Below are 15,237 nucleotides of genomic sequence, written 5' to 3' on the forward strand. Positions count from 1 at the left end.
GTATTGTTTTTTTTGCTGGTGATGTTTTCTTTTGATCTCCAGAGGGTAGGTTTTTAGTCTGCTTTTTTATCTTTTTTCTTTTCCTTTGGGTGGTGGTCGGACCAGTTCTCATCCTTATAGATCGTACCAAATGTGCGAAAATATCTTCCGCCTGTTCAATCGGATAAAGTAATTGTGCATTCCAAGTTGTCTTTCTTTTTGATGTTGAGTTTATCACCATCTGACTTCTTGCTCTTGGACCCACCTTTTCGCTGAAGTATGAATAATTTGTCTGTTATGGATTTATCCCTTTTTTTCCGTTTCTAATTCTCTTTGGCAATGTGTTGCCAGGTGCTGTACTTACACTGTTTTACTTGCATTTAAGCTGTTTTAGGTTTCATTTTTTGAGTCTGATGTGTTTAATATTAAGAGCCTGTTTAGACATAACAATTGTTTTTTGAAATTAGCGTTCACTTGAGAATTTAAAAATTATTTTTTAAAATTTTTACTTAAATCACTCATAAAATTTCAAAAATAATTCAAAATTATATTTGTTCAAACACAATTCAAAATTACAAATGCTATTTTCAGTTTGAAAATTTACAGTTCTTATGTCCAAACGCTCACTAAGTGACTAGTGGACAAAGTTTGTGGGGTAGAGTTGGAAAGAGACTTCTCGCCTTGAAACTAAAGATTTATTTGTCGTATTTGCAATGATACTGTTGTTATTATACTAATTGTAATTATTCGGAGTGGAGAATATATACCTCCACCTATTATATTCCAAAGTCAGTTGCTTTTCAAAACGGAAAATGTTTGCTAACAAGATTGTGCCTAAAGAAAATGTACATACACTGCTCTGATTCTATGGCATTTCCAAATGATGTGATTTGCTTGACTAACAGGGAAGAAAAGAAGGTGAATGTTTTGTAGATTGTATAAGTTTCAATCAATTTTGTAGAAAAAAGTAAGAGACTTTTCGCTGATGAAGTAGGGAATTCAATAAGTTTTAACTGTTTATACCATTACCTTAACGCAAAAGAAAGATGCAACCATTTCAAAACTATACCATTTTTAACTAATATGATTTTGTTATCCTAATCATAGTAAGTGCTAGTTTTTGAAGAATAAAATCTGAATTCAGTCTCTTGAAACATCATCATGACAGTGCTTCATATGAATTAAGAAGTGCTTTTAATAAGTTGTTGATTTGCAATTTTAGTCATACTAGAATAAGATTAAGTACAAATCGAGCACGAAACTCACAACATGTGGGAACACTTAAGAAAATAAATTTAAATGTACAATATATAAAATTAAATGAAAAGAAGCACGGGAAGCATAAATTAAAAGGTCGCTGAAAGTTTTCCTTTAATTAATCGACTGTAACCTGTTTTCTTATTTAGTTTTTGCAGGTGGTATTCAATAAAGGGACTTTTTAACAAGATTCCTTCTCGTTTTAGGAGAACAATTATTCGTTTTAAAAAGAATGTCGAACATCTTTGGTGCAGTATTTACCGTGTAAATGGTTTTTCCAAATAAGTACTAACTTTTATTGTATGGAAAATTGTCAAATTTATCCCCGTGTCATTCGAAATTGAATAACTTTATCTTTGTTAAACTTTACTCTAATATTACCGTTGCCATTAACAAAAGAATAGTTTTTTTCTTGGCCCCTAATTGAGCTCCAAAGTGAGATAGTTATAACTATAATCAAAACTTGAGGTATAACTTTGGATATTTTTCTCAAAAACTTTGGTCACGTGAAATTTACTTATTTTATGCTGAAGTTTCGTTCAATGCAAAAGGCAAATACGTGACTATTTACAAACGTCAAAATATAAATGGACCACCCAAGCAGGAAACTCAACAATCACAAAAATCCCTAGTCCCATGAACCAAACTACCCCTTTAATTTATAAGAATTATGTATGCTATTTTAGAAATCAATAATCAATAAATAAAAGATAAAATAACGAGGCTGCCGGTTCATTTTGATGTCTTTGCTCGGTTTTTTCCGGGTTGGGATGTGTGGAGACTTGAACCGTCTGTAAAATCATTGATTGATTCTTCAGTGAGGCGAAAATGGCCGCTACAGGAAAATGCTTCCTTGTCACTGGCTCTCCTGTATACTCTTTTTCCGCTTCTTATCTACCATTTTTGTTACTTTGTATCAAAATCTGAAATTGACGCACTTTTTTGTTGTTTTTGCAGGGTATTGGAAAGACAACTTTGATAGTTAGAGTACTCGAAACCCTCAGAAATTCCAATCCTAATTTGAAAGTCCAAGGTTTCTATACTCGTATGTTCTCTCTCTCTCTCTCTCTCTCTCTCTCTCTCTCTCTCTCTCTCTCTCTCTCTCTTCATTTGTTCCTGTTTATAATGTTAGCTGTATATATATATTCTCAATATCTCTAATTATACTATTTGGAGTGTCTCATTTACAAATATATACTATGATTGGATAACTCTAAGTTGTTGATTTAAATTTGGTGAAGGGGAGATTAGAGAAGGAACAGAGAGGGTTGGGTTTGAGGTTGTGACGCTTGATGGTCGTAAAGGGATTCTTGCTTCTAACAAAATCTCCAGGTGCTTCTCCTTTCTATCTAATTACTACAGTAATTTCTTTACACATGCATACCCGGCTTATCTATTTGTTTTGGTATTTTATCTTGAGTGGATTGGTAAATAACCATTGTCTTTGTATTAGCTCAATAGATAATAGATTTTTTCTTGAGTAAAACATTTTGCAAAAAAAGGATACGTGGTAGATGTGCTTATAAAAGCTATGGTTTGTTGCTTAAAGCGATGAAATGATGCGAAATTAGGGGTTATCATCACTTCATGGCTAAACCATGCCTTCAGAGAAGCGTCGTGATTCCAATAAATTGTGCGCTTCACTTATCATTTTTTCACTTCAAGCCTTGTGGATCTTGTCACTTTTTTGGGCTCGTCGCTTTTAAAAACAATGCAAGGTAGATATATAAGTGCTGGTTGTTGAACCAAGTGTGGTTGTTAGGTGAAGAAGGGTGGAAAAGTTTGGTGTCATCCTTGATTTGCTGAAGCAACAAATTTCTCGGTCAAAAGGAAAAAAGTAAAAGAAAGAAAAGAAAGGAAAAATGTAGAAGTGCTTGCGGAAAGTATAATAGTAGAAGGTTGCCATTGCAGGTCATGAATTGAGATGGACCACTGTAATGACAGGCAGACGATGAAAGATTCGGGTTTATTGGCTTGGTGAAATTGGGGTTCTTGGTAACAAACGGCTTGTTGAACCCTCCTCTAAACTCATAACTCCAATAACATTCAGGCTAGATATTGGACATAAAAGTATGTTTAAACCAGTTCGGACATCCCAAAGCAATATGGTTAAAATGGAAAGAGATTTTGTACTGTTTAGAGAGGTTGAAGTACGAACAGCCAAGAACAACATCACTACAAGTTCGAACATTTTCTTGCAAACCAAACCAATGGCGAAGAAAAGGGATAAGAAGCATTAGGAGAATATTGCCAATGATCCCTACCATTATAGCCCTTGTTTATTCTTTCCTTGACCTGTCCACCATTTGAATCTTGGATGACGGATTGTTAGAAGAAGTTTTGGGCGGACATAGAAGGTCCGCTTTGTGTCAAGAGTATGCTGCTAATAAGCTGTTTAAGGAGTGAAGTTATCCGAGGTAGCTGTATTGATATGTGCTTCCTCAGTTAATAGGGGCTGCGAGATTATGAATGATGGCATTGACCGGTGGCATTAGGCCTGGAAACAGAAGTGTGACGTAAGAGGGGTAATCCTTGCATAGTTTGAGTCACACCATTTTCTGACAGGTTTTTCAATCCTTTGGAGGTTTCACAAGGTCGTCAAGAACAAGGGGTGAGAGACTAGTATCAATCCAGTTAAGGGTGACAGTGCTGTACTGAATCCGTAAACAATACTCATCGTGAGTGGCTGATGGGCATGGAATGGAACCATCCACCAAGAAGATGAGGTATTGGCCTTTTAGCATAGTGAAAAAAGAAGAGGAGGTAATGCCTTTATAGTATAGTGAGAAAACCTTCCTGGTGAGGTAATTTGTGTAGTTAAATTCAATTGGTAAAAATCCTCTGATGTTGGAATAGTCGCGCGGAAGATCAACGGAAGATTGATGGGAGTGAATCCAATAGAGGAAGAATAAAGAAACCTTGGTTTTGTTATCAAGTTGAGACTATACAATATAATGTTTATAGTACTTTCTTATGATGAAGCAATAATTTAGTGACGTCCCTCTAAGAAAAAGTAATATTTAGTGATGTTGTTTACACAATCGTATAAAAAAAGTATAGCAAACTCTCATATTGCTGCACTCAAGGGTGTGGCTAGTGGTCAGTGAAGTGGGTGCAACTTGGAGACAAAGAGTTCGAAAACCAGTAGAGATAAATAACACCAGGTAATTTTTTCCTATATGCCTAAGTCTTGGTGATCGAAGTTACTCGGTACTTGTGCCGATAAGAGGTAACACGTAGCTGGTGGACGAGTCGAGGCCCGCACAAATTAGCCTGGACAACACCTCTATTAAAAAAGAAAGCTCACCCGTACCCACATAAGTTTTAGGGGGCTACATTCCAAGCTATACATTTACTTCTTCTCCTTTTAAATGTCAGCAATTTGACATTCTTCCCTTCATGTTGCTCTTCTGTACCGCATCTCCATAAGGTCAAGTGTTATTTTCGAATCTCCACTGCTCATCATAATGCCTGGTCCTCTGTCCCAAATTTCCATTTGTCACTTGCCTGGTAATGCTCTTTTGAAGTTCTTAAATCATTTACTCCGCACCCTCCAACAGCCAACAGATCAAAGTGGATGTGACCACGTTTGATTTACCATATGAAATTTTGTGTCCCATTGTTCCACGGGAAGTTTATCTGAAGTTTTTCCAACATTTCAGTTATACTTGTCAGTGTGAGTATCAGGAACATGTAATATGTTGCGATACTTGCTAGTGTACTCTTGATCAAGACTTAACCACTTTGGACAAATACCTTTTCTTTACCCCACTCAACTTGTCCTGTTCTTTCAATCACAACAATCTAAACTGTAGGCCCCTGTTTGATGCTCCTAACGGTAGCCCTATTATAAGTTGTTGGAAGTGCTTTTATCCTGTGGTTGAACACCTGCACTAATCGCTTAATGTGTCCACCTCTCTCATTAGTACAATCTCACGCATCTTTAGATTGATTTTTCAGCCTCCAAACTACTTGGACCACATTAGGATCTGTCTCAGGTAAAGATAACTAGAGTATCTCAGCATTACAAAATTTGCACATATAAGGGTATCATCTGCAAACAAGAGCCAGAGTCTAACTTATCATTAATTCTAACTCCTGCCGTAAAGCCCTTCAAAGAACCTTCTGCCACCGCTTTGTCCATCATCTTGCTCACTCCATCGTCATAATGAGTCTCGGCCTCAACCTTCTGGAGCTGTCGAGAAAACCACACGGGCTCCCATAGACCAGGACTCAGAACCTCATCTACGATATGCAAAACTTATCCATTTTCTCTGCTGTTCTCCAGAAACATCTTCAACATCTCAAAATCCTAGAAATTCTAGTTCACGTGATAGTTGACCGTTTGAAGGTCTAATTTGCATAGGAAAGTTGGTTCCCCTTCTTTTCTTCTAGTACTTATCGAGAAATTTATTCCCCGTCAAGTTATCTGAAAATTCATTTCTATTGCGAAAATGGTAATGATATCCTAATTAATTATGTCTCGAAGTATCTCTTGCCCTATATAGTATTATTCCACGAGAATTTTATGAATTGAGAGTACTAATGTTATGGAGATGTTTTGTTCAGACTATTTCTTTTGTTGTTGTATCCATTGGTTTTTAGTTGTGGGAGGAATGAGAAGACTGAATAATTAGCTGTTTATCTACCAGTCCTTTTTGTCTCTGATGAATGATGTCAAATTTGATTCAGGTTGCTAGTTTCTGATAACATACTCTTCTTCAAGTTCCTATTTTGGATCATTATATGCAGCATGAGTGTCATGGGCGGCTTTCCAGCCATGCCCCATGATCCCTTGGACGCGCCCCGTGGCGTCCTGGCCAGCCTCCCAACGCCCGTCGCCACGGTCGGCCCCGTGGTCTCGGCAGCTCCAAGTGACAAGCGCGCATGTGCCTCTGTCGCCCCACCGATAGCCATCGCCAGCGCCCAGCCACAGGCAAAAGCCGACAGCGCCGCGCGCGCAGACAATGCCGCGCGCGCAGACCCTGATGCTAAAGACAAAGTTGCTGCCAACGGACTTGCTGCTGCTTTGTAGAAGACTAAGTCCTTTTCATTGTAAATATAGAGTAGTTTTGCTGCATTTTCTTTAAGTGTGATTTTCCAGCTTTCATAGGTCTAGTCATGTAACTTTGGTTTATTTTTTTAAGCATTATTAAGGGGGACCAAGCAATCAAAACTTTCAAGCAAGCAAACAATTCTCTGTACTGGTGTCTCTCCCCCCCGACACCGTCTTGTTTTCTGTAATAGCTTTCATTCAATGCAATCAAGCTTTCTTTCATTCTCAATTCTCTTTTCTGCTCTCTTTCAATTGCTCATGACATTGGTTTTCCCGTACGGCACTGACAATCTAGTCTAGCGTACGGAGGGGACCTCAGTTGGCGGACAGCAACCGTACTGACATCGGTTGCCTAGCCTTACGTCGCCCTTCCAAGGAACTTCAGGAAGGCGCCGCGTAACAGTTGGTATCAGAGCCTAGGCTCGACATCGGACGAGGGATCACATTGCAATTACCACCATTTCTGACCATGGTGAATTATGGGGATCGCATCGCGACCCTTGAGGGAACGGTTGACGCATTACGGCCCATCGTGGAAATGGTGCCCGATCTAAAAACCAGCCTAGTGCAAAGGTTGGACGACCTGGACCGCAGACTCATCCAGGCCGAAGTTGACATAGAAAACATCAGCCGCGACTCTGAAGGAGACCGGCAAACAGCAGCCACAGAGGCAGCTGAAATTTTTGGTAAATTTGAGGTCCTCCAGCAGGAGCGTGCCGAGGATTTAGCCAACAGGGAACAAGAGGCAGACAGGGTGACTGCCATGCAACAAACCATTGACAACTTGACAGGCCAGCTCAATGTTGTCAATGCTGCTTTACAAGGCCTACTTCGAGGAGGCGGAAACCAATTTGGGGGTGGTGTGAACCTCGCCCCCATGGCACAAAAGCTGAAAATTCCTGAGCCAAAGCCATACAGTGGAGCTCGGAATGCCAAAGAAGTGGAAAATTTCATTTTCGACATCGAGCAATACTTCGATGCCGTGGGAAGCCTGGAAGAAGCTAAGAAGGTAGCAACTGCTGCCATGTATCTTCAGGGTGATGCCAAACTATGGTGGCGGGTGAAGTACGAAGCCATCAAGGCAGGTGAAGATGCCCTCGACACATGGGCGGAACTGAAGGCAGCCATACGCCTACAGTTCTTCCCCGAAAATGTTGAGTACAATGCCAGGAGAAAGTTGCGGGAGCTCCGCCAGACCAAATCAGTGCGAGATTACGTGCGGGAATTCTCCGCGCTCATGCTGAACATCCGTGACATGGGGGACAAAGACAAACTCTTCACCTTCCTGGAAGGGTTGAAACCTTATGCCCGGATGGAGTTGCAGAGACAAAGGGTAGACACGTTGCCTAAGGCAATCCAAGCAGCAGAGTGCCTTGGGGATTACCAAGTGGAAGCCCGGAAGGATAGGCCTCAACAGCCTGTCCGAGGAGGATACAAAGGGGGCCAACCAAACACTAGTGGCCCTAGCAGAAGTGGAGGAGACCGGAGTGCACCCAAATCCAAGACTCCCTCTTCCGGCAGTACTAGTGCTGCATCTAACAACAATGATCGGGGGAGGAAGCCCCCCTCAGGATGTCGCCATTGCGGCGGACCACATTGGAATAATGAATGTCCACATGCACAGATGAATGCCCATCAAGCTTTTGAGGATGGGACGGATGACGACGCCGATGATGCGGACCAGACCGAGCCAGTAGGTGCATTCAATGCAATTGTTGGCTCCATTTCTGAGCCCTTAGCGGGTACCAGTGCCGGTATCCGCAAGAAGAAGGACCCCTGTCCAATTGCCAGGAAAGGAAATAAGAAGGCGAATTTGAGGACTCCTCCTCATCAAGAGAGGACCCTAATGTTCGTTGACATGAAGGTAAATGGCAAGCCCATTCGGGCAATGATAGACACAGGTGCCACCCACAACTACTTAGCCTCGACTCAGGTGGAGCGTCTTGGACTAGTCGTAGGAAAGGGCAAAGGTCGTGTGAAGGCTATCAACTCACCACCTCAACCAGTGGGTGGAATAGCCAAAGAAGTACCAGTGAAGCTTGGCCCTTATGAAGGAAAGTTCAACCTGCGCGTAGTGATCATAGATGACTTTGAGTTAATCGTGGGGTTGGAATTCCTGAGACAGACCAATACCATGCCCGCACCGTATGCAGACATGCTGCTGATGATGGGGGCAAATGGGGCCAAGCCCTGCATTATTCCGTGCATTCCCATGAAGATGGCAGCCGAGAACATCTCGGCCTTGCAGTTGAAGAAGGGGGTAAAAAGACATGAACCCACGTTCCTGGCTACCCTCTGCATGGAAGATATAGAACGCTCCTCGGGTCCCATTCCTGCACCCGTGAAGGAGTTACTTCTGGAATTTGAAGACATCATGCCACAAGACATGCCAAAGCGTCTTCCGCCTAGGCGAACTGTGGACCATGAGATTGAGTTGGTGCCGGGTGCGAAGCCACCTGCCCGGGCGCCATACAGAATGTCACAACCCGAACTCGCCGAGCTCCGGAGACAATTGACGGAAATGCTAGACACAGGGATCATTGTGCCCTCTAAGTCCCCATACGGGTCCCCTGTGCTATTCCAAAAGAAACATGATGGTAGTTTGCGACTCTGCGTGGATTACCGGGCTCTAAACAAAATCACCGTGAAAAACAAGTACCCTATTCCGCTAATGGCAGACTTGTTTGATAGACTGGGTGGTGCGACGGTATTCACCAAAATAGACCTGAGGACAGGTTATTGGCAAGTTCGGATTGCCGATGGTGATGAGCACAAGACGACCTGTGTGACAAGATATGGGTCGTACGACTTCCTGGTTATGCCCTTTGGCTTGACTAACGCGCCAGCCACATTTTGCACCTTGATGAACCAAGTCTTCCGAGAATACATTGACGAATTCGTCGTGGTTTATTTGGATGACATTGTGGTATATAGCCAGACACTAGAAGAACACCTGGAGCATTTGCGGAAGGTCCTAGCCCGATTGCGGGAGCACGAACTATATGCGAAGCTATCCAAGTGCTCCTTTGCTCAGAAACAAATTGACTTCCTCGGACATGTCATCGAGGAAGGGAGGATCAAGATGGACCAGCAGAAGATTCAGGCCATTACAGAATGGCCGCCTCCTAAGGATATACATGCCTTGAGGTCGTTCCTTGGCCTATGCAACTTCTATCGGCGGTTTGTGAAAAGTTACTCCCTCATTGCAGTGCCGCTGACAGAACTTCTCAAGAAGGCCACCCCGTGGGATTGGGGCCCCAAGCGGGCAAAGGCCTTCGACGCATTGAAGATGGCTATGTCCAGTAGCCCAGTCTTGGCCCTCCCTGACTTGGCCAAGCCATTCGAAGTGCAAACGGATGCCTCCGACTATGCACTTGGTGGAGTATTGCTACAAGAAGGGCATCCCGTAGCGTACGAGAGCCGGAAACTGAAGGATGCAGAGCGACGCTATGCCGCCCATGAGAAAGAATTATTGGCTGTCGTTCATTGCTTACGCCTTTGGAGGCATTATCTACTGGGAGCCCCATTCGTGGTCAAGACAGACAATACAGCCGTTAGCCATTTCATGACCCAGCCAAAGCTGAATGGACGACAGGCTAGGTGGCAGGAACTCCTAGCGGAATTTCACTTCAACCTGGAGTACCGAAGTGGAAAGACCAATCATGTTGCTGATGCACTCAGTCGGAGAGCTGATCTAGCATCGATGTGTGTTCTCGCCGCCCTAAAGGGAAGCGAAGTAACCACCACCATAAAAGACCAGATACAGGATCTACTCATCAAGGATCCTGCTGCACAGTATTTGGTTGATTTGGTAGGACAGGGCAAGACTCGCCAGTTCTACACCGAAGATGGGTTCCTGAAGGTGAAAGGGAACCGACTTTATGTTCCTAAAGGAGGAGATCTGCGACGGACTCTTCTTGCAGAATGCCACGATACTTTGTGGGCCGGTCATCCCGGCGAGGAACGCACCATGGCATTGCTTCGCCGTGCATATTATTGGCCTCAAATGGTCGATGACGTCGCTCAGTATGTGAAGACTTGTCTAGTATGCCAGAAAGATAAGTCAGACCGCTTGACGCAGGCAGGGCTCTTGGAACCACTAGCTGTACCAAAAAGACCTTGGGAAAGCGTTTCCCTGGACTTCATCACCGGATTGCCCAAGGTCGGAGATCTCACAACTATCTTGGTTGTGGTGGATCGGTTTTCCAAGTATGCTACCTTTATAGCAGCCCCACAATATATATCAGCAGAAGATACAGCTCGACTATTCTTCTCTCATGTCGTCAAGTATTGGGGCTTACCTAAAGACATTGTTAGTGATCGCGACTCACGCTTCACTAGCAATTTTTGGACCCAACTCTTTAAGTGCCTCGGGTCAAAATTGAGTCATAGCTCAAGTTTTCATCCGCAATCTGATGGCCAGACGGAGCGATTCAATGGCATGCTAGAGGAATATCTCCGGCACTTTGTGACCGGATCGCAGAAGAATTGGGTGAAGCTTCTGGATGCTGCTCAACTGTGTTTCAATTCACAAAAGAGCTCAAGTACCAACAAAAGCGCTTTTGAAATTGTTACCGGACAGCAACCGCTACTCCCACACACAGTGAACGCACCAAACATGTCAAAATCTCCTCGAGCTGCCAGCTTCTCAAAAGAATGGAAGCAAAATTTGGAGATAGTGCGGAGCTATCTTGTCAAAGCCCAAAAACGGATGAAGAGGCATGCTGATCAGAATCGCCGCTTTGTGGAATACCAGGTGGGAGACAAAGTGATGGTCAAAATCCCAAAGCGGTACTTGTTTGCAGGGGTCCATGACCCTCGCCTATTGCAAAAATATATTGGACCCTTGTCCATTGAAAGGCGCATTGGGAAAGTTGCATACCGGGTGGATACCCCAGCTTGGTGGAAAATCCATCCTGTTTTCCATGTCAGTCTCCTGAAACCTTTTCGGGAAGATGTGGAGGATCCTTCACGAAGCCAACTCACAATACCAAGTATTCGAGGCCCCAATTCAACCGGAAAAAGGCGTGCTGAAGCTATTCTTGATGATCGAGTGATTCACGCCTCAAGAAAAGATCACCAGGAGTTCTTGGTGAAATGGCAGGGATGTGATGCAGAGGAGAATACTTGGGAGAGGGGAACAAACCTCAAAGCCTACAAGAGCCTGATTGATGATTACCTTGCAAGGAAGGCGCCGAGGACGTCGCCAACTCAGGTGGGGGAGAATGTCATGGGCGGCTTTCCAGCCATGCCCCATGATCCCTTGGACGCGCCCCGTGGCGTCCTGGCCAGCCTCCCAACGCCCGTCGCCACGGTCGGCCCCGTGGTCTCGGCAGCTCCAAGTGACAAGCGCGCATGTGCCTCTGTCGCCCCACCGATAGCCATCGCCAGCGCCCAGCCACAGGCAAAAGCCGACAGCGCCGCGCGCGCAGACAATGCCGCGCGCGCAGACCCTGATGCTAAAGACAAAGTTGCTGCCAACGGACTTGCTGCTGCTTTGTAGAAGACTAAGTCCTTTTCATTGTAAATATAGAGTAGTTTTGCTGCATTTTCTTTAAGTGTGATTTTCCAGCTTTCATAGGTCTAGTCATGTAACTTTGGTTTATTTTTTTAAGCATTATTAAGGGGGACCAAGCAATCAAAACTTTCAAGCAAGCAAACAATTCTCTGTACTGGTGTCTCTCCCCCCCGACACCGTCTTGTTTTCTGTAATAGCTTTCATTCAATGCAATCAAGCTTTCTTTCATTCTCAATTCTCTTTTCTGCTCTCTTTCAATTGCTCATGACATTGGTTTTCCCGTACGGCACTGACAATCTAGTCTAGCGTACGGAGGGGACCTCAGTTGGCGGACAGCAACCGTACTGACATCGGTTGCCTAGCCTTACGTCGCCCTTCCAAGGAACTTCAGGAAGGCGCCGCGTAACAGTAAGTATGAACAAATTCAGACTGTGAAACTGCGAATGGCTCATTAAATCAGTTATAGTTTGTTTGATGGTATCTACTACTCGGATAACCGTAGTAATTCTAGAGCTAATACGTGCAACAAACCCCGACTTCTGGAAGGGATGCATTTATTAGATAAAAGGTCGACGCGGGCTCTGCCCGTTGCTGCGATGATTCATGATAACTCGACGGATCGCACGGCCATCGTGCCGGCGACGCATCATTCAAATTTCTGCCCTATCAACTTTCGATGGTAGGATAGTGGCCTACCATGGTGGTGACGGGTGACGGAGAATTAGGGTTCGATTCCGGAGAGGGAGCCTGAGAAACGGCTACCACATCCAAGGAAGGCAGCAGGCGCGGGTTGCTCTAGTGGTGAACACCCTCCACTTCCAACCAAGAGGTTGTGAGTTCGAGTCACCCCAAGAGCAAGGTGGGGAGTTCTTGGAGGGAGGGAGCCGAGGGTCTATCGGAAACAACCTCTCTATCCCAGGATAGGGGTAAGGTCTGCGTACACACTACCCTCCCCAGACCCCACTAGTGGGATTATACTGGGTTGTTGTATTTAATTTGTCTTATCTTTACTTTATCAAATAAATAAAAGACTTGTCTGATCTGTAGTACATTGTATTTTGCCATTTTGATGGTTCATAAATTTGTTAGGTAAGGGAAGATACTGATCTTTTCATCATCGATGAAGTTGGGAAGATGGAGCTCTACAGTTCCTCATTCTTTCCAGCTGTACTAAAAGTCCTGCAATCCAATATCCCACTCTTGGCTTCTATCCCCATTCCAAAAGCAGGGCGAGATATACCTGGAGGTATTTCCCTCTATCTGTATGTTGTGCTTTTGTGTAGGTCTAGAACTTACTTTATCGCGATCACACTGGTAATTCTATATGCCAAATTCAAATCAATCACATTGGTAACCAAGTATCTATACACTATGGATTCATATACCTGGAGGTATTTCCCTCTATCTGTATGTTGTGCTTTTGTGTAGGTCTAGAACTTACTTTTATCGCGATCACACTGGTAATTCTATATGCCAAATTCAAATCAATCACATTGGTAACCAAGTATCTATACACTATGGATTCATATACCTGGAGGTATTTCCCTCTATCTGTATGTTGTGCTTTTGTGTAGGTCTAGAACTTACTTTTATCGCGATCACACTGGTAATTCTATATGCCAAATTCAAATCAATCACATTGGTAACCAAGTATCTATACACTATGGATTCATATTCATAGAAGAAATATCTTCTACTTTAGAGTGGTACAACGTCCAAATAGATTTCTGCAAGGGTCTAGAGTCACTAAAGGGGCAGCTCCTGATAGTCCGAAAATGTAAGGTTTTGAAAAAATGCTAATCGAACTTCTTTTACTATTTACCTTCGTTAAAATCAGAAGCTAAGGATAAAAACTCCAAAACTATGTTTGCTAAATAATTCAGCCCCTACATGGTTGTACCTACATAAGCTATCTACTTGACTTCTCTGCCTAATCAACTCATGCCTCTTTTCTTGGTCATTTTTTCACAAATCTTATAGATTGTTAATTTGTTGGGTGTGTTTGTATGAAAAATTTTCCTGGAAAATAAGTGTTTTCTTTTTTTACTTATTTTCTTGTGTTTGGTCAGTAAGCTGAAAATATTGTCCCAAGAGTATTTATATATTTTAGGCAAACACTATAGGAGGCGGGGTGGGTTGGGGTGAGGTAGTGCGCGGGACGGTGGGCAGGGGTTGGTGGGGGTGGGCATGGGTGGGTGGGTAGCGGGTGGGGGCAAGGGGTAGCTGGGGTGGTTGGGGTGCGGTTGAGTAGCTGGTGGGTTTTTTTTTTTTTTTTTTTTTTTGGGGTGGGGGTGGGGGGATGGATTTGGGGTAGGGTTGAAACCATTAAATGTAGAGTTTTGGAAAAGTTTTCCCTCCTCTTGGTAGGGAAGTCATTTTGCTGAAATTGGAGAAAATTAGTTCATAAGGAATATATTCTTCCAAACATTTAAGCCAACCAACATAGAAGATCTCCTCCATACCAAACACACCTGTTTGTTTTTATTCTCTGCGTTGACCTCCTTCTATGTGTTCCCTGAATATTGGACTTACAAACCAACATTCTTTTACTTTCTAAAAGAAAAAATAAACCAACGAGTTTCTGGATTCTTGCAGTTGCGAGGATGAGAAATCATCCAGGCGCTAGAGTTTTCACACTCAATGCAAATAACAGGGATGCTATGAGAGAACAAATATATTCCATCTTGGCAGATATGGTGCAAAAGCCTTAGATGATACAGGGCATAATGTTGCAAATGCTGTTTGCTGTTAAACAAACTTGAATCTGATAGTTAATACTTCCAGAAACTTACCTTCCCTATAGGTTGCTTAATCACTCTTTCGTCCTTTGGAGATGCACTATTCAAGAAGACAAGAATGGGAGAAGTGGAATGTTTCCCTTTTCCCTCGAAAGGTCCAACTTTGAACATCATGGGTTGGAATGCTCAGAACTGCTGCTGCGATAGAGAGGAATTGTGAAGAAGAGAGAAAAATGGAACGATGTTTTATAACTCTAACTACAGCCATCTACCTCTTGTCAAATTTCACCAATGTCACAATCTCAATTTCTTTTCTCTATTAGTATGGTGCTGAAAGACAAAGATGTTAGCTTACTGACTGTTCTTATTTGTGGATTGTAATCGTGTGCTTGCAGCTCTTCTGTGAACATTGGAGTTGGGAAATCATTTGTAGATTATGATTGAGCTTTTAGTTCAATTCATATCATTTCCTTTACATTCACTTTTTTGGGACATCAAAAAACAAGAAACCAATATTTGGAGGTGAAAGTGTGATGCCTCTTGTTGAAGTTTACATACTAGGATCACAAAGGAAGGGACCTAAAGTTTTTACATGCCATATTCAGGAGGATGTAGACAAATTTCCTTTTCACTGTTAGTGCAAAACATCACAAGCAAATAGAGGAGCAAATAGATAGTTTTCCTTTTCA

At 43.1% G+C, this 15,237-nt stretch overlaps 1 protein-coding gene across 1 annotated transcript; it reads left to right on the plus strand.

Moving 5' to 3' along the window:
* The first annotated feature begins 1,775 nt into the window (after positions 1-1,775).
* LOC104093765 (uncharacterized) lies at positions 1,776-15,023 on the plus strand. Its single transcript, XM_070185351.1, has 6 exons — positions 1,776-2,106; positions 2,194-2,281; positions 2,478-2,568; positions 5,929-6,268; positions 12,900-13,056; positions 14,614-15,023. The coding sequence occupies exons 1-6, from the start codon at positions 2,065-2,067 to the stop codon at positions 14,766-14,768; spliced, it is 873 nt and encodes a 290-aa protein (XP_070041452.1). The 5' UTR covers positions 1,776-2,064; the 3' UTR covers positions 14,769-15,023.
* Positions 15,024-15,237: the final 214 nt, after the last annotated feature.

Source organism: Nicotiana tomentosiformis, chromosome 9, assembly GCF_000390325.3.
Source record: "Nicotiana tomentosiformis chromosome 9, ASM39032v3, whole genome shotgun sequence".
Lineage (NCBI taxonomy): Eukaryota > Viridiplantae > Streptophyta > Magnoliopsida > Solanales > Solanaceae > Nicotiana > Nicotiana tomentosiformis.